At 42.4% G+C, this 24,840-nt stretch overlaps 1 protein-coding gene, 1 long non-coding RNA gene and 1 other non-coding gene across 3 annotated transcripts; 2 read left to right on the forward strand and 1 right to left on the reverse strand.

The window, feature by feature from the left end:
• Positions 1–7,438: 7,438 nt before the first annotated feature.
• Positions 7,439–15,124, reverse strand: SLFN14 (schlafen family member 14). Its single transcript, XM_058559328.1, has 4 exons — positions 14,026–15,124; positions 12,504–12,623; positions 10,912–11,626; positions 7,439–8,345 (listed from the first exon to the last, which is right to left on the reverse strand). The coding sequence occupies exons 1-4, from the start codon at positions 15,083–15,085 to the stop codon at positions 7,511–7,513; spliced, it is 2,730 nt and encodes a 909-aa protein (XP_058415311.1). The 5' UTR covers positions 15,086–15,124; the 3' UTR covers positions 7,439–7,510.
• Positions 15,125–21,864: 6,740 nt separating this feature from the next.
• LOC131417246 (uncharacterized) lies at positions 21,865–24,635 on the forward strand. The gene is made up of 2 exons (XR_009222694.1): positions 21,865–22,206; positions 24,520–24,635. It is a non-coding gene; the product is annotated as an uncharacterized LOC131417246 (long non-coding RNA).
• LOC131418050 (Z30 small nucleolar RNA) lies at positions 24,301–24,397 on the forward strand. Its single transcript, XR_009222845.1, has one exon. It is a non-coding gene; the product is annotated as a Z30 small nucleolar RNA (small nucleolar RNA).
• Positions 24,636–24,840: the final 205 nt, after the last annotated feature.

Below are 24,840 nucleotides of genomic sequence, written 5' to 3' on the forward strand. Positions count from 1 at the left end.
ACAGGATACAAAATGGAATGTCCACTAGGATTACAACTCTGCTGAAATACATCTGCCGATGGACTGACACTGGAAATAAATAAGCAAAAATGAAAACAACCATGCAATACGGTGGTAAGAATGGGGATGAGTTTTCTTTTGTTGTTCTCTAGTTTCTAATCTTTCTGTATTGTCATTATATAGACCTAGTAATGGAAGGCGTATTTTTTAAGTTTCTTAGTGTAGAAAATACTGTCGTCTAAACATTTCTGTTATGTAAGTCCTTTTAGTTATCATATTGATTTTGTAGAAAAATTTTGGAAGCTAAGAATAACCATGTTGCTTAATATCATAAATATTCTCAGTATACCCAATCCTAGTCTCAATATCAAATCAAATCAATTACTGTCAACATGGAGACTCATGCCTTTAACTTTGATGAACAGGAAGGCGGAAGAGTTAGAGGCTAAAATGAACTTTGGAGTCAGGCAGACATAGGGTTCAGAATTTACTAGTTCTGTGATCATAGGCAAGAGATTTACCTTTAAGCCACAGCTTCAACTGTAAATTAAAGCTAATCAGGGCCAAAATTTACTGAGAGCTGTCCACATGCCAGGCTTTATTTAAATGTATTATTTATTTGAATCTTCATCTTTTTCTTAAGGCATAGGTATGAATTTTATCAATATTTTACAGATGAGAAAGCTGAGCCTTAAAGGGGGAAAGTAATTTCCTGAAGTCATCCAGCCAATTAAGAATAAAGTTGGGGGGCCAGCCCCGTGGCGCAGCGGTTAAGTGGGTGCGCTCCGCTTCAGCGGCCTGGGGTTTGTAGGTTCGGTCCTGGGGGCACACCGACACACCGCTGGTCAAGCCATGCTCTGGCGGTGTCCCATATAAAGTAGAGGAAGATGGGCATGGATGTTAGCCCAGGGCCAATCTTCCTCAGCCAGAAAAAAAAAGGAGGGAGGGAGAATTGGCATCAGATGTTAGCTCAGGCTGCTCTTCCTCACACACACAAAAAAAAAAAGAATAGAGTTGGGATTCAAAGCCAGGGTCAGCCTGACCCTAGGACTCATGCTGTTTTTTTTTTTTGTTTTTGTTTTTTTTAATTTTTTGTTTATTGCAGTAACATTGGTTTATAACATTGCAAAAATTTCAGGTGTACATCATTGTACTTCTATTTCTGCATAGATTACATCATGTTCACCACCAAAATACTAATTACAACCCATCACCACACACATGTACCGAATTATCCCTTTCACCCTCCTCCCTCCCCCCTTCCCCTCTGGTAACCACCAATCCAATCTCTGTCCCTATGTGTTTGTTTATTGTTGTTATTATCTACTACTTAATGAAGGAAATCATACGGTATTTGGCCTTCTCCCTCTGACTTATTTCACTTTGCATTATACCCTCAATGTCCATCCACGTTGTCACAAATGGCTGGATTTCGTCGTTTCTTATGGCTGAGTAGTATTCCATTGTGTATATATACCACAGCTTCTGGACTCATGCTGTTAACACCACCTTATCCTACCTTACATGGGGCTGCTATACATAATTCAAAGGTTGCTGGGAGCATAAAAGATACAATGTATATAAAGCATTTGCAGAGTGTCTGACATAGTAAGCACTTGCTGTATATCAGAGGATACCAGAAGGGAGCTTTAGACTTATTTGGATATTAGCCATTGACTGTTGGGGTTTATTTGTCATATCTGGCTGTCTTGGAAGCCAAGATGGGGGAGAGGGCAATGCACTGCCCCCGGCTCTATCGTGACTCTGTAATTGGGCGAAGAAGACAGCCCTCCCTGATTGAAGCAGCGGTGAAGGTGAACTTGAAATGCAAGTGGCCGGAGATCATTCTGAAGCAGCAAACAATAGAAGAGAAAGTACGTAGTGGCTGTGTCCTCATTCCTCATTCTTCACTTCCATTTTAGGCTGAGAAGGGAGGAAGGAACAAATTGAAAACTGATCCCATTTATTTCAAAATCGTGTCGCCTCTGTCGTGTCTGAAGATATTGAATGAGGCAGCTTAAGGCTCCTTCTTCCCCTTATGGGTGAGGTAGATTCGGAGGGAAAACACTGTCCCTGGAACTTTCTAAATGCCCGTTTCGTTTGATAACCAGTAAGATCTACTCTGAGATCATGTATATATGGGATTTTAAAGGAAGGAGGAAGGTAGGGACTTTACATTCTAAGTCACCAGGAAACGCCACCAAGGTTGCAGTGGGAGGAGCCAAGATGCCAGGATTCCCTCTGAGGGGATCTGGCAGCTCACGTTAGGAGTCACCTTGGACCGCTCAGGAATATGACCTGAGTCTGATCCTGAGCTTTGCAAAAGAAGAAGTTCAGATTTTTCAAGAATGATCAGGAGGCTCTGGGAGAACTGAGAGATGTTAAGTATAGGACACATTATAGACTAGTCAGCTGTTTTCTTTTACAATGGAGGCCAATGCTTTCTAGAGATGAGAGCTTGACAGAGGATCCTGATAGCAAACAGGAGTATTCTTGCCTCTGGAGGCTATTTTCAGAGTATTTATACATTCTCAGAGCTAAGGTTACCATATCAAGGACTCTATTGAAATGTTGTATTTACCCAGCTTGGACACTTACTAGACACGTGCTTTTGAGAAAGTTAAATTCTCTGTGCCTCAGTTTTAGCATCTATAAAATGGAGATAATGTGTATATACCTCGTAGTGTTGTGAGAATGTACACAAAGCATTAGCAAATAGTAGCTGGTTGTAGTAACATCTCAATAAATAGTAACATACGGTTATTATAAATTTTGTACTTATTTTAAATTGAAGCTTCTTGAAAATAATTGTATGTTCAGCCTCCCCAAAACCTTGGGGAAACGGGGGCAGCTCAGCTTCATAGGAAATCTAGTTCACCTCTGTACTTGCTCCTCTTCTCTTACGTGGGTTTCTCCGTGCCAGAGTTTCTATTTTAAAAAGTCCTGTTGATGACCAGAGGCATCCTGTCTTATCTTTCCTCTGGGATAGTACCCTACATCAGTTTCAAGTTAATGTTAAGGTTACAAAATTCGTGTTTCCATCTGTAATTCTCCAAGCTAAGTTCTTCCTCTGAGGGTCTGGGTTAGGGTGATGAGCCTTGGGTTTACTCTTCATGCAGAGACAGCATGTTCTGAGCCACCTGTTTCTGAGATACCCACGCCTCTTTTGTCATCAGAACCTGATATCAGCCTTTTGTTCTCTTATTTAAGGCAACAAATCTGTATGTTGTCAAGTACAGTGATTGGGGTTTTTCTACGTGTTTCTCATCAGAACTGATGTGAATAAAGTGAATCTTTTATCTAGGCCGCTCTTTTGATCCAGTAATCTCATCTCTGGGGATTTATAAATATACCAAAGAAAGAAAAAGTTGTGTGCCTGAGTATGTACCTGGCTTAATTTTAATAGCATAAAATTTCTAGGGACCCAAATTAATAGGGGGCTGATTATTGAAATTTTGTATAATCTAGCTGGGATATTGTGCAACTATTAAAAATAATAATTTTGAAGACTATGCTGCTACATGGGGAAATGCCTGCATTAGTCAGCTACTGCTGCAAACCAACCTTGAAATCTCAGTCATACAATGATAAGCATTTATTTCTCACTTATGCATTTTCCGGCCACCTGGGTTTTGTCTAATCTAGTTGAGATCCGTTGAACTTGGCTTCAGGCCATGAGTTGTGCTTTAGTCTGCTTCACAGCTCTCATTCCTCAGTGGCCAGTGGGATGCCCAAGGCATAGTCTTCGCATGGCAGTAGCAGAAGCCCAAGAGAGCACACCTGATGCTGAAGTGTGTAAAGCCTCTGTGCACATCACAACAACTAACATTTCATTAGCCAAACAAAGTCGCCTGGCCAAGCCAACTTGAAGCAGGTAGGAAAATATACTCCAGTTCTAATGTTGAGAACTACAAAGGGTATAGGTATAGGGATTATAAAGTATTGGGAACAATAATACAGTCTACAACAATGCCTCACAAAAAGGTTAAATGGACAGAACACACACAGGATATAAAGTTGATTGCACAACTTGGTCATAACTATGTAAAAATATTTTTGTGTATCAACAAAGATGGAGGGGCCCGCCTGGTGGCGCAAGAGGTTAAGTGTGCGCGCTCCGCTGCGGCAGCCCGGGGTTCGCAGGTTCAGAACCCCGGGGCGCGCACCGACGCATCGCTTGTTAAGCCATGCTGTGGCGGCGTCCCATATAAAGTAGAGGAAGATGGCCACGGTTGTTAGCTCAGGGCCCATCTTCCTCAAGGAAAAAAGGGGAGGATTGGCATCAGATGTTAGCTCAGGGCTGGTCCTCCTCACAAAAAAAAAAAGATGGAAATAAGCAAAAATGAAAAAAATGCTTGGATAAGATGATAAAAGCTTTTTATTTTGCCTTTCTCCATTTCTGAAACTTACACAACAGAATTATATCACCTTCTTTTTAAAAGTAAGTTTTAGAAGCTTCTCACAACAGGAAAGTTATTTCATCAAACTAATTGTTTTATCCATCATATTAAAGCTCTGTAGAAAATACTTAGAATTTGAAGTACAACCAAGTTAGTCAATTATTCTTAATTCCCACTGGTTCCTAATCTCAGACTCAAATCTAATGAACTTGCTTCAACACGGAACTGTAACTTAGCCGTTGCCTGAAAACAGATTAAATTCCTTTATTCTCTTATTCTTCGTTATTGCAGTGTTGATTATTCTCCATACTGACCTCTTTGAAGTCTCCAAAATTAGATGTTCCTTTTATTGACTAGAAGCATTGTCCCTAGTAGATTCTGATTTTCTCAAAGCGGCAAGTCCTTCCAACAACTAATTACTGAGCACCTGCCATGTTTGAGGCACGGCACTAGTTGCTTTTGGGGGAAGAAAGTTGTGTAAGTGACCATCCGTACTCTCAAGGATCTCACAGTATAATGGCAAGAGAAATGAGTACGCATCTATTTGAGGACAGAAAGAACAGACTCGGAGAAGGGTTCAATGGTTCTCAACCCTGGTGGCATATTAGAATCATCTGGACAACATTTATTAAAACCAATGCCCAAGCCTGTGTCCAGAGATGCTGACTTAATTGGTCTGGTGTCTGGTGATCACTGGCACATTTTAAAGCTCCCCAGATGATTATGATGAGCAGCCAGGGTTGAGAACCACTGGGTTAGGCCTTCCACAGTAAGCCTGCCTGAGCTGTTTGAGTAGACTAAGAACTGACAAAGACTCTCAGATTCAATATTTAAAACAATTCATTCTTTTTAAAATCAATTACTTTATCAAAAATTATATGAAATATTCCTATAGTTTAAAAAATCAAATGGTACTGAGGATTGTGACTAAAACACAGCAGTTCCCTGTGCTCTTCATTTCCCTAATCTTCCTCCACTTTTGACTCATTAAATTATTTTTAGAGAATTCACATATCTCCCATTATCCAGATGTTGACACACTGGTATTTTTCGCTTCATCAAAAATTAATTAACTGCTGAACTCTATTTTCTGCCACCTAGAAGTACCTTAGTACCTAAAGCCCCCAAAGAAAGGTAAAAAGGAGGAAACGTCAAGTAACTGGGGTAGCAGGAGGCAGGGGAAAGGCTCCTCTGTTCAATCCATGGCCAAGACAGCTGGCCGCCGGGTTCAGACTGGCCTGAGCAGTTCAGAAGGCAGCTAAGAGCTCTTTTCCAAGCCCTGCCCGCTCTCCCACCTCTTGCAAAGCTAATGGGCTTTATCTGAAATTACAGCTGAAAGAATATTTCCACACTTTCTCCTGGCTTCATGCCTCCCTAACATCGATAAAGTTGTTCTAAACCTTTCTAGAAGTTCAAAACAGTCTGGAAATGAGAATATTTCCAAAGCAATTTAAAAATCTTTGCAGACATAAAAGTAAGCTTGCATTGAAGAGCTCAGGATTGGCTTAGCTATCTGGGGAGCTGACTAGAGAAGGGAACTTGGATTTTATTTCTATGTCGCATACATTGGAAAGAAGACACGATAGGAAGGTATTACAGAGATTCTGCTATGCCAACAACTACTTCTCTGGCACAGTTTAGAAGGAGTTTGGTGCTGTCATCAAAAAAACAATGTTAAGCCATAGAATGGCTGCAAAAGGAGAGACCAAGTTTAACTTAGGGAGATGGTGAAAGTTTAATTGAGGAGGTGGGCATTTGAACAAGGACTTGATTCACGAGTAAGAATTTCAACAGGTAGAGGGGGCAGAAAACGGTTTGAAGCCTGAGAAAATGGCACAGGTGCAGCCAGGAGCCGGGAATGTGTCCGGGTGGCGCAGGTGGTAGAGTTGCCATCCAGGCTCCGCATAAACTCTCAGAGCTGGATTCTCAAATTAACACCAAATCATAATGGAAGAGACTAGGGATGTGAAAAGGCACCTTACAGACAGACGACTTCCCAGGCCAGCAACAGAGTGTAAGCAGTTTCTAGCCTAAATGAATGTATTAACATGTAGAGAGTGAATGTAAGCAAAGTATGTACATGTTGGGAGGAGTGAGGGGAAGGTTGGTGGCCAACCTGGTAACTTCAGAAACTAGGAGAGAAAAAAATTTTCATCTGAGAAAAATAATATGGAACAACTAGTCACTCTTAGCATTCTAAATTTGCTTTATTTTGTAGGTGGAAATATCCCTACTTTAGAGATGACTGCAATAGTCTAACATAGCCTGATGTCTTCGTACATTTAAATCAGATTACCAGCTCGAATGCTGCAAAGCTATGCTTGTGTAATTTGGCTTCCTATGTTACTATTGAATGTACTGATTAGCAAAAGCATCTGGCCCACTTATTACTACAACCCTCACTGCATATTGACAGAGTGGCATTTTCATTTATGCATTGGTCTTTTGTGAGCTTGATTAGCATAAAACCATCCCTAAGACACTGATCCAGTCTTGATGCAAAGAAGAATTCAAGTGCTGAGCCTATAAAGCTTGAGACCAATAGCCAGTATGAGGTGCCAACCAAGGTGCTACCCTTGAGACACCCAGTCAAAGTAAGTAGCCTGGAGGGCATCCTATCCCCACCCCTAGTATAGGCAAGCCAGGCTGGGGTGCATTAGAAACACTGGGAGATGGAGGTACAATAAAGGATGCATTAGGAGGGTAAGTCAGGGTGTATCATGGAAAGCCTTGAAAATTGGTTTGGTTTGAAGACAGCAGGGACTCACTGAAGACACATGAGCAGGGGATGTCACAAAATCAGTTCTCTGTTTGAGGAGAACCTCCCCTGTTGACAGGATGAAAGTTGGATCGGACTAGGAAAACTGGAGGGAGGGGACCAATGATAAGTCTGTTGTAGTTGTACAGGGAGGAGGTGACGGGGAGTGGGAAAGGGCAGTGACACTGCAAATGGACTAGAAGGGTTAGACCCAGAGGCGTTTCTGTGGCGCCACACCACGCTGACTGTGCCTTCATTTCCTTGCTCGTAATATGTGAAAAGGAGTAGCTGCCACCTGCCAGGGAGAGGGGACTCGGCTCTTTCTTCCTTCCCATACTGTTTGAAATAATTTTCAGAAGTCGGCTCTCTTTTCATAAAGCAGGTAGAGGTGTTTAATAGCTCTTGAGGCAAAGCAGAGCTTATGAAATTCCTCTAACAGGGCACACTCTGGACTAAGACCAAACACAATACTCCTCTTCAGCCCTGAAAACTGCTGAATACTGTCTAAAACGATGTGGCTGCCCAAAACATCAGCGGCCTGGCTGAACACAACTTCTGTTGCTCCACCGGTCTCAATTAATTCCATGGCTTTTAGCAGTGCAAGCTCATAGCGTCCTCTGTCCTCCCCTCTCCTGCACAGAATTGCTATATCTTTGGGCAGGTAGCCACACTGGAAGAGGCTATGACATCTTTCTGCCACGTATTTCACCATCTGTTCTGTTGTCAGGTTAGTCTTTGTCTCACACACCCCAGGCAAAGCCTGAGCACACATTGCTTCCTTGAAGGCAGCTTCCCTGAACAATGCCAGTGTCTCTGGAGACATGTTGGAAGGAGGATTTTCTTGGATCCTCTTCATTTCTTCTTTCATGACCATTGCTATTTCCAGAGCACAGTGGATCCCGCTGGAGACTGTTTTTCGAGGAAACTGAGCAGATGGAGGGGGAAGGCCATTGATATCTGCATGATGGACTTGGAAAGGGTCCAGAAAAAGCCAGAGAATCCCATGGTGAAGATTCTCACTTCCAGCCCCCTTCACCTTTGGATGGGTGATGCTCCTAGCCTTCATGTACCAGTCTCCGTATTTACTGCAGAAATTCTCAGTCTCATCCATCACTATGTGTTTAATCTTTAGGAACTCCCCTTGCATGAAGGTTTTCTGGGTCACAGCTTGGCAGGTGGTTTGTTGGCTGTAAGGGTAAAAGAGAGAATAGGGTTTCAGGCATAAAAACAGAGGGAACACCATGCATTCATGGCTCTCTGGATTGGAATCAGAGGCTAGTTCTCATCTGCAGGCTGATTCAGTGATTCAATAGCGTCCTGGATACTACAAAACTGCTCTACTTACAAGTTACTTAACAGACACAATACACAACTGCAAACTCTACTCTTTGGGGTTATCTAGTTAAATTGCGTATGAAGCTTTTAAAATGAACCCAGGCAGGAGATTTTATTACTTCTATTAGTAGTCCATTTCTGCTGCTTGGCAAGCTCCTTACATCTAAAGGAAATCTCAAAAGTAATTTACACTTGTTACTACCATTTCTGTATTTTCCATCCTTTTTAGAGCTGGAGAACCGTCACTTAGAGGCATATCATAATTTTTTGTTGTTGTTGTTAGGAAGATCAGCCCTGAGCTAACATCCATGCTAATCCTCCTCTTTTTGCTGAGGAAGACTGGCTCTGAGCTAATATCTATTGCCAATTCTCCTCCTGTTCTCCCCCAAAGCCCCAGTTGATAGTTGTATGTCATAGCTGCACATCCTTCTAGTTGCTGTATTTGGGACACGGCCTCAGCATGGCCGGAGAAGCGGTGCGTCGGTGCGCACCCGGGATCTGAACCCCAGGCTGCCAATAGCGGAGCGCGTGTACTTAACCGCTAAGACATGGGGACGGCCCCATATCATAATTTTGATATGCAAAAGAGGTATGGGCTGATACAAATTCCTCCAAAGCAAATCTTATTTCCCCATTTACTGGTAGTACAAAATCAGAAGGCTCTTTAGGTTTTGGTAAGAAAAACATCAAGAAGTTGCTGAATTCTGTACGTCAAGTAGGGTAACAAATCTACAGGGCTATGACTCTCTGGAGCTTCTGCCCTGCTTACTTAGCTCAATTTTCCTATATAGTATGTTTTAGCATATATATTTTTTGTTGTTTTTTTTTAACAAACTTGGTGGTTTCTTGCCTCCTCTAATTTGGATCCAAGTAATATTACTCATCCGTAGAGATTTCCTGATTTTACACATGCAGTCCCTGCAGCTTTACTCCTTGAGCCTTGCATAACTATTCACGTTCTTCTCTTCCAGTTAGGACGATGTAGACTTCTTGAAGAAAAGCACTGGTTCCGAGCCATCTCTGTATTCCCCTCACATTAGAGGTTCAATAGATATTTGTTCAATTGAATTTGCCTTTTGACTTGGGATATTTTTAAACTTAACCTATAAAGCATAACAAAGAACACAGCCCTTAGCACAGTTTACAAGATCCTTCATAATCTGGCTCTGCCTCCTTTCCAACTTCATCACCTGCCACATACCCACACTCCCTCACTGCTCCCGTCAGACCTACCTTTCTGGTTCTCTAGTGTCTCTGTGCCTTTGCACTTAATGTGCCCTTTGCCTAAAATGCTTTCATTTTATTCACTTCTCCTACTGACTTCTTAAGAGTGTGCCCAAGGATCTTCTTCACTGGGGAGTATTTGTTGACCAACCTCCAGCCTAAGTTAAGATAAGCATATCTTTATTATCATACTAATTACACAATACTCACATTCCTTATTTTTTTTCTTTGTGTCCCTTATTGGGCTTTATGGTAAGGTCCTCAATATATTTTTCCCCACTAACACTAAATGTACAGAGTACCTAGGATATAAATGATGCCTAAAAAGTCTTGTTGAATAAATAAGCAAACCAAACCAAAAATTAAAATGAGTTTGCCCCCATTTGCTGGATTGTATAACAACCAATTTCTTTTACTAAATTGAAAGCTAAAGATTTAAATCAGAAGCAAATTTGCATGTTTTTTAAAAGTATTGATTCAGAACACATCAAACAAATGAAAATATTTTATAAACAAAATCAAATAATATTTAAATTCAAGTTCCTATTAGGTATAATGTCTAATTAACTGAAATACCTTATGACTTCAAAGCATTAAGTATGAAGCAAATAGTATATATTAAGCAAGATAGGTTCATTTCTACTTTTCTTAAATTTAAGGCCACAGATTGTAAAAATAAATGTTTCTAGTTATATAAATTTAAAGTTATGCATACTTGTCTAATTTATAATGAGATGTTTAAGCCTGAACATTGCAAAGTACCCACTTGTAGCTCAACTACCTGATCACTTGGAAATGTGTATATAGTCTCGTCTCTTGCACTTATGCAGCTCAGGCATTGCAAAATCTTTTTTTTTTTTTTTTGTGAGGAAGATCAGCCCTGTGCTAACATCTGCCAATCCTCCTCTTTTTTTGCTGAGGAAGACTGGCCCTGGGCTAACATCTGTGCCCATCTTCCTCCACTTTACATGGGACGCCGCCACAGCATGGCTTGCCAAGCGGTGTGTTGGTGCACACCCGGGATCCGAACTGGCGAACCCCGGGCTGCTGCAGGGGAGCACACGCACTTAACCACTTGCGCCACCAGCCGGCCCAGGCATTGCAAAATCTTAAACTAAAAACAAATTACTTTTGTGATACTGTTGAAAAGACCGACTAAATACAGTTATTGTGTTTAGTTAGTGCAACTCTTACACCACGTAATCCTTTAACGAGTCGCTTTCACAAACATAGAGGATCTCTTTTGGTTTGCAGTGGAACAAGTCCTTAATTTTCTCCATGATCTTTATGGCTAGGGCTGTCTTCCTGGTTCCTGGAAGGCAGTGAATGAACAATTCTCGCGTCTCCTGAAGGCTCTCTGAAAGCAACTCACACTGCTCCGCTATGAGCAAGTTGAAAAATTCAAAGCCCAGTTGGTCACTCAGAAGAGACCTAGAGCCCAGTAAGACCACGATAAGGGCCTGCAACAAGTCTTCCATTTCATCCTCATTGGCAAGCCTGTAGGATTGGGGGTAGTGCACAGGGATTTCACCGGGTCTACACTGCCTGCTGGGCAGGTGTATCAGCCGCGGAAGGACACACACTTTCCCTGTGTAACCACCAACAGTTCCCAGTTTCTGCTTTAACTGATGAGCAGTGCTTCGGGCATATGCAAGCCCTCCCATCCAGGTGGGGTCTATGAAGATTGTGTAGAGTACCAGGGGGCTGTTAACTGCTATTAGGAGAGCATCGCACAGGACATTCTGCTCTTTCCTTAAGCCAACATCACTAGCCCAGCTTCTAGAAAATATCACAATCCCCTGAGAACAAGGATATATCTGCATCTTCATTAATTCCTCTAGTCCTTTATGATCTGAGAATAGCTTCTTACAGAGGGATTCTGGTTTAAACTGTATCTCTTCTTGTGTCACTGAAAATTCAAGGGATAGAAGTAAGTTACTAACATGTACAAAAGCATATTGTAAGTATTCCTGCCACATCATAAGAAGAAATGAGTCTAGCCATGGAACGATGGGTTTCCCTGTCTGCAAAGAAAGCACCCCCTCTTCATAGGCCAGGACTATGAAGTTCCCATTCCTGGCAGCTCTTGTACAGGGGAAGGCAATCAGGGAGGGGTCGTCACAGAACAGCCTCCTAGCCCCCTCTCCTTAACCCCAAATGGTCCACTACTGCAAAGAAGGTACTCCTTCCTGTTAAGTTTCTTTTGGGGAACCTGATGCTTTTGGGGAACTTAGAACTTTCCTTTAGAACAATGATTCTTAAACTGTGGCAGTTTTGCCCCAAGGAGACATTGGGCAATGTCTGGAAATTTGATTGTCACAGCTGGAGGGGTGTTACTGGAATCTACAGGGTAGAGGCCAGGAATGTTGCTAAACATCCTACACTTCACAGGGCAGCCCCCGTCAACAAAGAATTATCTGACCCAAATGTCAATAGTGCCAAGGTTGAGAAATTCTCCTTTAGAACCCCATGGCTTACCTACTTCTACATTGGAAAGCCAGGGGGCAGTCTCTTGTGGTATACCTAAGGAATTTAGGAGAATTCCTAAATTCTCTAAAATTTTGAGAACAAAAGCCATATGTGACTGGAAGCCCAAAAGCACACAGAAGTATACTGTGGATTTGATGACTGGGAAACAAGAGTCTAGCCATATGGGCCCATTATGTCTGCTAAGTCCTACATTTGACCTTCTCTAAGGAGAAAGTCTTAGACTAACTGCTACCAATTCCTCTCAACTTAATTTTAGAAAACAAATAGACCCCTCAGCTGAAATCAAGAAGGAATACCTGGAAACAAACGTTGTTGTAGAGCCCCCTTAAATTCCAAGACTTTTATGGGATATGATGGGCTTCTAAGTACAGATGAAGCTGGTGAAAGCAGGTTGTCTGCAGCCAAACTGGAGGTTGCTAAACAAATACATGGAAAGTTGTTTCAGACAAAAAGGAAAAAGAAACAGTAAAAGAACTCTTTTATTGCTCTTCCTCCAGGAGACATGTGATGTGCATCCTGCCTGAGCTGCTCACACTTTCTGTGCCTCAAGCAGTTCACACATGTTAGGAAAGGAAGTCAGGGGCCTCCTGCAGGGTCAGGCATCTTCTAAGTCACTGTGTGACTCATCTGGGGCAAGTCATGTCACCTCTCTCTCACGCAAGGGTGAGGTGGTGATCCCTAAGGTTCCTTCCAACTCTAATATTCTGATTCCAGGTCATCGCTAGGAGGGAAGGGCTCCTAGTGGGGATCAGAAAAAGTTAAGCACAGTGTTTTTTAATATTGTTATACTTGTTAAGTCCCCATCCAAGGTTCAGATGGGAAAGAAAGCGGTAGGATCTCTAATTTGGGGGGCGGGTATGAGAAAAGTAAATAAATTTAGGACAAGAGAAAGAATGATCCAATAAAATCACTCAAGTCTTCACTCAAGCTTCTTTTATCAAATTTGGAACCTACTGACCATGAAGGCAAAATGATTAGCTTCATTCAGCCTATAAGTCCTTTATGGATTGATTAGAAAACATCAGGGCTGGGCTGGCCCTGTGGCTTAGCAGTTAAGTGCGTGCGCTCCGCTGCTGGCGGCCCGGGGTTGGATCCCGGGCACACACCGACGCACCGCTTCTCCGGCCATGCTGAGGCCGTGTCCCACATACAGCAACTAGAAGGATGTGCAGCTATGACATACAACTATCTACTGGGGCTTTGGGGGAAAAAATAAATAAATAAAATAATAAAAAAAAAAGAAATCATCAGAGCTGATTCTGAGCAAAACAGTAAAGGAAGTGAAAACACTAGGACTCCTCCTCTCCCAGCGCCATCCCCTGCTCCAGCCTCTCCTTTTACCTTAGTTTTTCCCCACTTGGTGGTGCCCCAAGCCCGGCAGTTGAAGGTATTAGGTCCTAATGTTACCGAAACAATTCAAATTTATCGACTAGTTTCCCTTGAAAGAATCAGTAGAGAGTCACTTTAAACAATGTTTCTCTGAAATATCTTTAGAGTGAGACTGCTGATGAACATTTTGACTAGAAATATCAAAATTTTTTCAGCAGGCCTTTCCAGTGCATAAAAGGGAACTTTCACTAATTAATGGCTGATGGCATACCTTAACTTTCCCCAAATAGACTAAAATCCAAGCATTTCTTGACTTCAAAGAGTTCCTATTCTGAGTGTTGGAACTAAAAATATTTGGAAAAGAACCCTGTAATGGGAGAATATTTGTAAGCAAAAGCTGCTGTCTATTCTTTAAACTATCTGACCCGCAGAAGGCAGAGAAGGGGGTTCCTCCCTGCTGACTGGATCATGCCTTCTCTTCTGCTTTACCTGACTGAATATCCAGCATCATGGCCACCCAGGGCTCAGCCATCAGCCTTGTGACAGCATTGTCCCTCATGATCCAGGAATCCGGGGCCTCTGTGAATACTACACAGCAGAAGGGCTCCACTCGAACCACACAGACATAACTATACAGAACACCTTTTTGATACACATTCAAGATTTTGGTAGTGAAATTCACCTTTGGCTTCTCACAGCAGAAGTGGAATGTAGGCAATTTTTCTATGCAGTTTTCTATTTCTTTTTTTAATAAGTCGGGGTTCACTTTTTCTATCTTACATCCGAACACTTCTTTGCTCTTATCATCCACCCCAATAATTAGGTATCCTCCGAGAGTGTTGGCAAATGCAGACACATAATGAGGCAGCATTTCTTTAATCCGAGGGACAATCTTTTTGGTGGTGAACCTTTTAAACTCGACATGTGTTGACTCAGTGAAGTTGAGTTTCTCCTTATACATGAACGTGTCCTTTTTAAAAAATTCTAAGGCAGACATCCTCATGTCTTCCTCTTCCTGAATGTTTCTGTCAAGAACTTTCTGAGCATGCAGCTCCTTCACCCTCGATCTTCCTCTTTGGGATCTAGACTGCTTCTCTCTGAGAAGCTCCAGGGCACTGCTAGCACTCAAGTTGATAGTGGAAGTCACAGCCCTCTGATATAAATTGGAGCGCAAGCTGCAAATCCTTAGGGGGAGGCTGAAAACATCTGGGCTCCATGACTTCACAAAAATCAGGAGGTTGTGTCCCTGCTGCATGTAGTCAAGGTATTTCTGTGAACCCGAAGGAAGGAGCTTTTGAAAAGAAGTTTCCAGATCCTGTCCCAGCCCATGGCATCGGTAACTGTAGGTTTTATCACCGATCTCCGCTTTGATTACACCCCCTCCAGAATTTAACAGTGCACATGTAGCTCGGATGATTTTAGAATTCTCAGTTCTTTTCAAATAACTGTCGGTCATCTTCCTCCTGTTCTCTTCTCCAAAAGTCACTCTGCCCACTTCTACAGTTATCTCAGGATACAGCATTTCCATGTCAGTCTTGAGACTCTCCATCTCAGCAGCCCCCTGTGCTCCGAACAATAACAGAAAGGGGTGTCAATAAATAAGCAGGACAGAAATGCTTTTTCTACATTAACAAGAATTCCAGAGATTACAATATTTTCTTCAAAGCTATATATTATTGAAGATACATTTTAACATTGGAAATAATCTTTGATATTATTGTTTTCTAACAACTTTGCCAAGATCCTTAGCCTTTCCAGCATGAACGGGCATAGATAAAGGTGAATGCCTAATATTTTGCCATAATGGAAAACTTATATTGCTGAAATTTCTAGCTATTTTTCGTTTAAAATCAGAAAGCACCAACAGTAAGCCCAGATATGAAGGGCATTGGTTGGCACAGGAGCCAAAGTAAGTTATTAGAGAATATGCAGAAGTAGAAATGGAAGTCAGAAGATGCTCGCCATTTATAATTCAAAGGAGAAAGAAAGGAAGGCAATAGAAAACTGAGGGAGTATAGTTTTGTGTATATGTGATGTAGAATATCTTGCTACAAAAACAAACATAAAACTTGGTATTTCTTATGTACTATCTTATACATTTTAAAAAGCTTTATTCTACACCTGAATGTCAATTGATACCAAATGTTCTTCTAAATTCTAAAAGTACGTTTCTTCAAATACAGTGTGATGCAGGAGCAGGAATTTTCCTTTTCTCCTAAGTTCTGCCCTGTGTAAACCTCTAAGACTCGGAAAAGAACATGAGCCTTTGGGACACAGTCATTAAACTGTGGTCAACCTCCTTTTGCTTCACAGACCAGAGAATAGCCACCTAAATTGAAATTAGGGCTCTGAAGCAAATATTTCAGAAATGACTCCCTTAGCTTTTGTTAACTGCGAAAAAAAGTTTACTAACCCAAACCAAAATTGTTCCTGTAGAAGAAGAGAATCCATTTCTTCTGTGTGATCTTGGCAAAACAGAGGCCATATGGGTGTTGTTTATAACCACCAGGAGGGAAAAAAACAGGCATCCAACAAGAATGTGTACCCTTCTCTACCACTAGTTTGCTCTTGGTTGGCTTCTCGCTCCTTCCAGGCAAACCAGAATCAACCTGCTGAATTATTTTTTCATATGTGAACATCTCCTACAGGTAAATGTAAATGTATGGCTCCTTAGAGAAATTTCTGATAACATTCTATTCATGTCACAGAATCAAAGAAGTGTTGGGAGGGACTTTAAAGATCTTCTGGTCTAACCATCTATCTGATTTCTTATAAGAAATCCTCTCTATAATGTTCCCAACTTCCAACAAATTGCTTTCCAGCAACTGCTTGAACAACTCCAGTGATGAGTATCTCACCACCTCTCCAATTAGTCCCATCTATTTTCCAACGGCTGTTAGAAATGGCCTTCTTATTTTCAGCTGAAATTTGTCTCCCTATAATTTCCACCTGCTTGGACCCACAGGCCGTATCTAACTGCTTCTGAACTAGCAGGCCTATACTCTTATGACTGCCGAGCCTCATTGATGTTCCTTGGATGCTGGTAACTACGATGATCGAGTTTTCTGAGAGTCTAGCTCCATATGAACATCCTTTCCACTTTTCCCAAAAGTTCTCCTTGACAAGTTTCTCCTTAGCTACTATTTTACTAAGCCCTTCATGCCCTCAGATATAACCTCTACCTACAATGAGATGGATGAGATTTAAGAAAAAATTTTTTTTTTACCTGATGTTCTTCCTTTTCCTCTTGCTGTTTCAGTTCCACATGTGGCTCTGGTCTGAATGTTTTTCTTCTGTCACAGCCCTGTTGCCCTTTGATATCAGCCTGGGAGGAGCAGGAACTCTGCCAGACTCCCCCAGTCTTCATAACATTGACCCACTGAGGAAGGCTGATAAGGACTCAAGAAAAGCCTATGACAAGGCAGACTAGCAGCCCAGGGTCTGACTTCTGGGAGTGAATGAGGCTGTACTCGGGAAATTCAGGGGTTTTCAAGTGAGAGGCCAAAGCTAACCTTCCCACCTCTAAGGGACTGAGCGTCATTTCCATACATCATACAAGCACCTCCTGTCCTGGTTAATTTCATTTCCAAGTTCAACACCCATTTTAAATTAGGCTGCCTTGTGCATATCCATTATGAGCAATATTAACCTATTCCATTACCTTCCAAATTGCTTGTTCCATTCTATTTACTTTTATTCTCTCTTTCCTATTCTTCCTCTTGGTTGGGCACAAGACCCAGCCTAGAAAAATGCTCATTGATGAGGGGCTGGCTATCCTGAGAGGATTAGAGATGGTTTTTCATTTAATTTCTTTCCTTTCTTTTCCTTTTTTTTCTTTAACTTTTCTGTATTTTCTAAATGGTCTACAATGAACATTGTTTTTATAATTAAAAAAACAATTTGATGAAAAAATAAACAGGTGAGAGACAGTTATCTCATTTGGGAATGCTGGTTAAGCTGGATCAAGCTTCTTGTAGTAGGCTGAATAATGGCCACCAATTATTATTATTATTAACCTGTAAATGTTACCTTATAAGGAGAAAAGGTCTTTGCAGATGTGATTAAGTAAGGATCTTGAGATGGGGAGATAACCCGGATTATCCAAGTGGGCCCTAAATCCCAATTACAAGTGTTCTTATTAGAGGAAGTCAGAGAGAGATTTGATACCCACAAAAGAGGAGGAGGCAACGTGACCCATAGAGGCAGAGACTGGAGTGATGTGGCCATAAGTAAGGAATGCCGGCAGCCACTGGAAGCTGGAAGAGGCAAGAAACAGATTCTCCCCTAGAGCCTCTAGAGGGAGCACAGCCCTGCCGACACGTTGATTTCTGCCCAATGAAACTGATGTCAAACCTCTGTCTATAAGAGAATAAATTTCTGTTGTTTTAAGCAACCAAGTTTGTGGTAATTTGTTACAGAAGCCACAGGAAACTAATATACCTCTCTCTCTCTAAATCAAACCATCAGACAACTCTGTGTTTCTACTTCAATTTGTTTATGATGAAATGACCTTTTTTTTTTTTTGTGAGGAAGATCAGCCCTGAGCTAACATCTGTGTCAATCCTCCTCTTTTTGCTGAGGAAGACCGGCTCTGAGCTAACATCTATTGCCAATCCTCCTCCTTTTTTTTTTTCACCCAAAGCCCCAGTAGATAGTTGTATGTCATAGCTGCACATCCTTCTAGTTGCTGTACGTGGGACGCCGCCTCAGCATGGCCAGAGAAGCGGTGCATCGGTGCACGCCCGGGATCTGAATCCAGGCCGCCAGTAGCAGAGCACGTGCACCCAACCGCTAAGCCACGGGGCCGGCCCTGAAATGACATTCTTAAATAGGTTTCTGGACATCTCTAGTTTTTTTTTATTAACTGAGGTTACTGTTCCTACGAAGTTCTGCTTTGCTGGCATTACCCTTTGTACATGTTTGGCTGAAGAGCATTTCCAGGATAGGAGGCAGAATGGACACTATGATATATAATCAGCACAGCAACATAATAAACTCCAAAGGCCTGCTCTCAGCTTCAAATTTAACCCTTTTTGACTCACTTCACCTCCAAATTCAGTCTCACTTTTTGTTCTACCATCTACCTACTCTCACACTGAAATACCTCTGATATTACTTACTTTTAGAAAGATAAAAACTGATTATCATTTACTGAACATGTGCATTTGGGTACAAGGGACCAAGCTGTGAGCTTTACACACTACAGGGAAACTGAGATTACATGGCCAGTAAGTAGAAGAGCTGGGATTCAAAGCCAGGTCTGCCTAACCAAATGTTTTCACTCCTTCCACTGCCTTTCAAGTTTAGAACTCTGGATTGCTTTAGAGTCTTCAGAATCAGAAATCTACCTAAGTACCTCCCCCTTTTCTTCCAAATGAACATAAAGAACATTAATTGGGCAGGAGAACTAGGAACTAGATTATTGTTTCCTTCTTATTCTTCTTCAGTGCACAATGGAGGACCAAATCAGGAGAAGGAGGGATAATGTGAAAGATGAGCACAGAGAGTTTCTCTGCTTTCTTCAAAGTTCCTTAGTTAAGTCCCTTGGCTGTAAATAGTTAGGTTATCAGGCCAAGGAGGATCTCCTATCTTGGCTCTGATACCTTGAAAGCAAATAATCCATGATACAAAGAAACTTGAAATTATTAGCTTGGACAATGCCTTTTCCTAGGTCTTGGGAAGGTGATCTGGCTATGCTGTTGACAATTGGCCAAGAACTAGAACTCCCAATTTATTTAAGATGTGTTTATTCACTAAGCATTTCAATTTATTAGCAGAGGTAGTTACAGCACAATCTTTGTGCACACGAGACAAGAACAGGCAAGTACCAGCCTCCATCTCACCCTCAATTCATTCAGAGATGAATGAGCAACAGTGCTGGTTCTACCTGATTCTGGATAAGTCTCCTAACTTTCATTTATTCTTTCATTCAATCAGCTATTTTTTGAGCACCTAGGGTGTTGAAATCCTAGCTCTGGCACTGTCTGGCTTTGAAAATGTGGTTAAGCTAATCTAAGCCTCAGATTCCTTCTGTGTAAACTGGAGATAATAATGCCTTCTCCATAGAGTTCTTGTGAGAATGAAGTGAGACGACGTACATAAAGAGCTTAGCATGGTTTCTGGCATATAATGTCAGTTTTTCATTCAAGAATCAATTATTAAGCACTTATTGTGTTCTAAACATGGTGTTATGCTCTGGGGCACACATCAAAGTAAAAACTGCCGTTTAGTGACTGCCTTCTTTGGGCCAGATATGCAACTTTGATTATCTCAAATTGTCCTCATAAGAATTTGTAAGACATGTATTATGAAGAACCTGAGTTCAGGGAAGTAAAGTTTAAAGTTACACACCTAGTAAGTAGTAGAGCTGGGATATGAACCCCTGTCTGTCTGATTCCAAAACTTACTATCATTCTGCCATGCAGCCTTCTTGTTAGCCAGGAGAACAAGACACGTCCTGTTCCCAATCTAGAGAGGGAAAACAGGCATTAAACAACTCATTGCAGTACAACATATACAATAACATCAGTTGAGCACTCTGTGTATTAGGCACTGTTCTTATTCAATTCTTCTAACAGCTCTCTGAGGTAAGTGCTGTTATTATTCCCTTTTCACAGATGAAGAAACTAAGGAACAGAGAGTTCACAGTGCTTGCAAATATAGTCTATATGCATGACCACTACACTCTAGTGCCACTCTGGAGAGCTAGCACGGTAGGAACAGTGTGCTCTGCGTGTTCTGAGGAGTGACAATAACTATGCTTGTGAGAATAAGATAAGATTTCATAAATGAGATGGTATATGAGCTGGAACCTGCAAGTAAGAATGCACCAGACTGAGAAAGGGAGATGGAGAAGGAAGGGAAAACCAGGCAGAGGAAACAGCACACACAAAGGCACATTCTCTTCACTGTCTAACCTCTCCTATCCTTAAAGTACAATGGAGGTCCTTAGTAGGTCTGGTACCAAAGACCCTCCATTTTTCTCCATTCTTCCTTTTTATTTCTTCATGTCCTCCCCATCCCTATCTGACCCTCATCATATTCCTCATGCTGCCTTGCATATGCTACCTCTCCATTTCCACTGCCACAGTCCTAATTTAGGCTCTTATTAGCTCTCACCTGGACCATTGCAATCACTTGCAACAGCTTCCCCTGCTTTCATTCTGCCTGCTTTCAATCTATTTAAAAACAGAGTTGCATACTGAGTTTTCTAAGGTACAGTTCTGATCACCTATCTCCTCGGGCTCTGAAATCTTCAAATCTCCCACTTTCTCCAGAGTAGTCTAAACAACACAGCTAGCAAGCCACCATCCTTAACAAAGTCTTGACCTGTCTTTCAAATCTCCTACCACCCCTTTATCACTGGTCCTCAAACTTTGGTATGACTCAGAATCACCTTTGGGGCACTTATTAAAAATATACGTGCCTGGCCTCCAACCCCAGAATATCTGATTCAGTAAACCCGGGTTGTGCCACAGGCATTTTTGAGTTTTTGCTGTTTTTTTGTTTTGTTTTGTTTTTTGATGGAGGACATCTATGTTGTTTCCTCCTGGTGTTTCTAACTCGCCAAATTTTGAGGAACACTGTACCGTTTCGACTTGACCTAAATTTGGTAAGCTCCCCTATGCTTTCTCATTTAATTCAGGAGTTAAATTATTCTTTCTCCCGGTATCTCCTAATTCTCAAATCCCACCCATTTTTCAAGACCCAGATCAAATGCCATCTCTCCCAGGAAGTCTTTCCTGCTCTCCTTCGCACTTCTTTAATATTTAGCTGGACTTTTCTTGTGGCACCTCTTATTTACGAAGCGTCCAAGCGCCCAGAGAGCCAATGAGTTCTCCTGGACGGAGAGGGACACATTCATCTGAGTCCACTACAAGCCCTAGCCCTCAGGCGCGAATCCGGACAAGCGCAATAAATACTGTTGGGTCACTGTCTGAATCCACAGTTCTTCCGGGGAACCCAGGGCACAACTGCCTCAGACGGCCTTCTCCAGTTGTGAAACAAGCCACCGGCAAAAGCACCCCTCACAGCGGTCCCGGTATCTGGGAGCGGGCGGGACCCGACGAGAGCCTGCAATGCCACTGCCCTAACTCTAAGGATGGAGCACATCACGCAAAGGAGCGACGGAGAAGGCACTTCCGCCATCCGGTCCGCCCCACCCCTGACGTTCGCCTCGCCCTCCGATTGGCTGCCCCTCGCGCCAGCCGCCTCACGCCTTGACTCACGTGACCGTCTGGGCGCCGCGTGATTGGTTGTCGAGCGAGGGCCGCGCTGGGCGGTGGGACGCCGGCGGCGCAGCGAAGCGGAGGAGGGCGGGAGGCGGGAAGGGGTACTGCCCGGGACCTAAGGGCCGCGAGTCGGCTGCTATCAGCCTCCGCACGCTGGGGCAAGCCTTTTGAGAGTCTAGGGCGTGGCAGCTTTAGGAGTTCGGAAAGCGGGGTGTGGACTCCTGCGTGGGTCTTTGGTTTGAGCCCTGGCTCCGGCCTTATTCGTATTTCCCCGCAAGGACGGCTTTTCTCAGTTTTTCCCGAAGTTGTGGGGTTTAGACCTTATTTTTGAGGGTCCACTGTGTGTAAGCATTGGTTGTCCTGCGCAGGGCGCCGTGAGGTAGCTGGGGGAAGGAGGGCTTAGAGATGCTTGAGGCGGCCCTTACGTGAAATGTTGGAGGTAAGTAGGCTTTATCAATTATGCTGATCCTTTTATAATGTAGGAGTTCAGGGTTTAGTAGGGAGGGTCGCTCATTGACTGAATAAGACGCTCATTTATTGAGCCTCCTCTTAGGTAGCAGGCACCGTTCTGAGTGTGCTGGATGCAAAGGCCAATATGCCACAGTCCTGGTTCTTTAGGAACTCGGTGTGATGGGGCTGGTGGGAGAGAGAGGGAGGTGGAGGACGTGAATGGGTGAGTAACTGGCGTGTCATGCGTGCTGTGGTGGGGAAAAGTGCGGTAGGAGTCCGAGAAAGGCACGACTGAGGGAGTGGGGACCACTTTACAGAGAAGGTGACATTTGAGTAGGTTTTAAAACTATAATGAGGCGTTCTCCAGATTGAAAGGGAAGGGGGAGGCACTCCAGGTGGAGCAAAGTGTACTGAGGAAGAGAACTAGGAAAATGTGCTTGCTGCGTATAGCTGGAGCACACTTGCAGCTCTGCTCACAAGTTTCATGCTTTTATGTAGTTAGTTCTTTCAGCTTGATTCCTCATTTTTAACGTGTACTTGCTGCACCTGTAGAAGATCATGAAAGGCTCAGCATAGCCCCTGTAAAACAGACACTTTATTTCCCTCTCTTTATGGAGCTTAGTTGCTGAATGGTGAACACAGACCAACAGCTGTCAGTTTTTAACTATGGAGTATCAATCTATTGACATGTATAGATGTCTGAAGGAAGCACGTGGTGTCTCCAGAATTGTTTTTTAGATACTGACAATGACATGCTGAAAGGCTGGAGAGGGTGACATTGTTTATGATCCTAGTACTTTTCCATGTCAGCGATAATATACCACGAGAAAGTTTCATTTAGAATAAATAAAATGCAATCAGCTTTCTCACTCAGAAATTGATTATTGAGGTTGTGAATTACCTAGGCTTTACATTGCTTCCTTTATCTTGCCCATGGCCTGGAAAAAAATGAAATTAAACCTTATATTTAGCTGGTAGTGGAAAAATATAAACCTAGTCATCAGACCTCATTTCTGTTTCCAGCTCTGCTGTTAATTTGCTACGGGCCTTGGGCAAACCAGAGCCTCTCTGGGTTTTGGACTTTTAAGATAGAAGATACTAGTTTAAAAATTTTATGACTATTTATTTTTGTTGGCAGCAGAATTGTAAATCAAATTATATGTTAAATGAACTGGAGTTTACTTTATAAAAGAATTTAGTAGAAAATCTTTTCTAAAGCTTTTGCTTTGGAACAAGACTATAAATCCCTTCACAGACATCCCTGAGATATTATCATACATGGTATTTGGGCTCATTTAAAAAAAATGTTTTTGAACTATAAATGCTTCTCCACTCCTTTTTTTTTTTTTTTTTTTTTGGTGAGGAAGATCAGCCCTGAGCTGACATCTGCAAATCCTCCTCTTTTTGCTGAGGAAGACTGGCCCTGGGCTAACATCCGTGCCCATCTTCCTCCACTTTATATGGGACACCACCACAGTGCGGCTTGCCAAGCGGTGCGTCGGTGCGCACCCGGTCCGAACCTTCGAACCCCAGGCCGCCACAGCGGAGCGCGCGCACTTAACCGCTTGCGCCACTGGCCGGCCCCCTCCACTCTCCTATTTAAAACACAAAAAAGCCCCCCCAAAACAAAACTTGTTCAAGTTTGCAGTTTTTTTTGTGTGTGTGTGTGAGGAGATCAGCCCTGAGCTAACATCCGCCAATCCTCCTCCTTTTTTTGCTGAGGAAGACGGCCCTGGGCTAACATCGGTGCCTATCTTCCTCCACTTTATATGGGACGCCGCCACAGCATGGCTTACCAAGCAGTGCGTCGGTGCGCGCCCGGGATCCGAACCAGCGAACCCCGGGCCACCGCAGCGGAGCGCGCGCACTTAACCGCTTGCGCCACCGGGCCGGCTCCCAAGTTTGCAGTTTTGTACAGCAGTTACTTAAAGCAAAACACAGTGGAAGACAAAATATTTATTAAAAGTGCATGGTTGAAACTTATCTAAAAATAAGGTTTTTCATAAGTAAACCTAAATTTTCTTGGATGTGAAAATAGGGTTTTGGGCTGCTCTTATGTAATACAAGGAGGTGAAATGCAGTGATGCGATGATGAGTGAAGTATAGTCTGACCTGGTATTGCCATTGCTTCAGTGTTGGCTTTGACCAGGGTATGATCCCTTAATCTTCTCTCTGAGCTGATTCTGGTTGTGGTTTTTCCACATTGGTATGTTCTAGCCTATTTGGATACTGGTTTTATTATGTATGAATGTTTCTTTGATATTCTTTTGAATTACTGATACTTTGATGTTTTCCTTCTTAGGTTGAGGTGAAAAATCTGGCTTTGATACCTTCACAGAGGACTACGCTATTTCAATCCTAAATCTGGTTCAGTTCCCTTACTGACTTATTTATTAAAATGTTTAATTAACTAGGGTATTTGTTTTGGTAAAACTTTGCGGTTTAACAAGAATTTTTGCAAATATCCATTATACTCTTATGGTACATAAAAGCGTTAATATGAATTTTTCTACATAGGCTACTTAAGTGTTTCTGTAGTATTTCTGATACAAGGTATTTCACACAAGGCTGAATTCTCGCTGTGGGAGTAGAGGATATTTTTTCCCAAGTAAAGATTACCAAA

The sequence above is a fragment of the Diceros bicornis genome, chromosome 18, assembly GCF_020826845.1.
Source record: "Diceros bicornis minor isolate mBicDic1 chromosome 18, mDicBic1.mat.cur, whole genome shotgun sequence".
NCBI classification, from domain to species: Eukaryota; Metazoa; Chordata; class Mammalia; order Perissodactyla; family Rhinocerotidae; genus Diceros; species Diceros bicornis.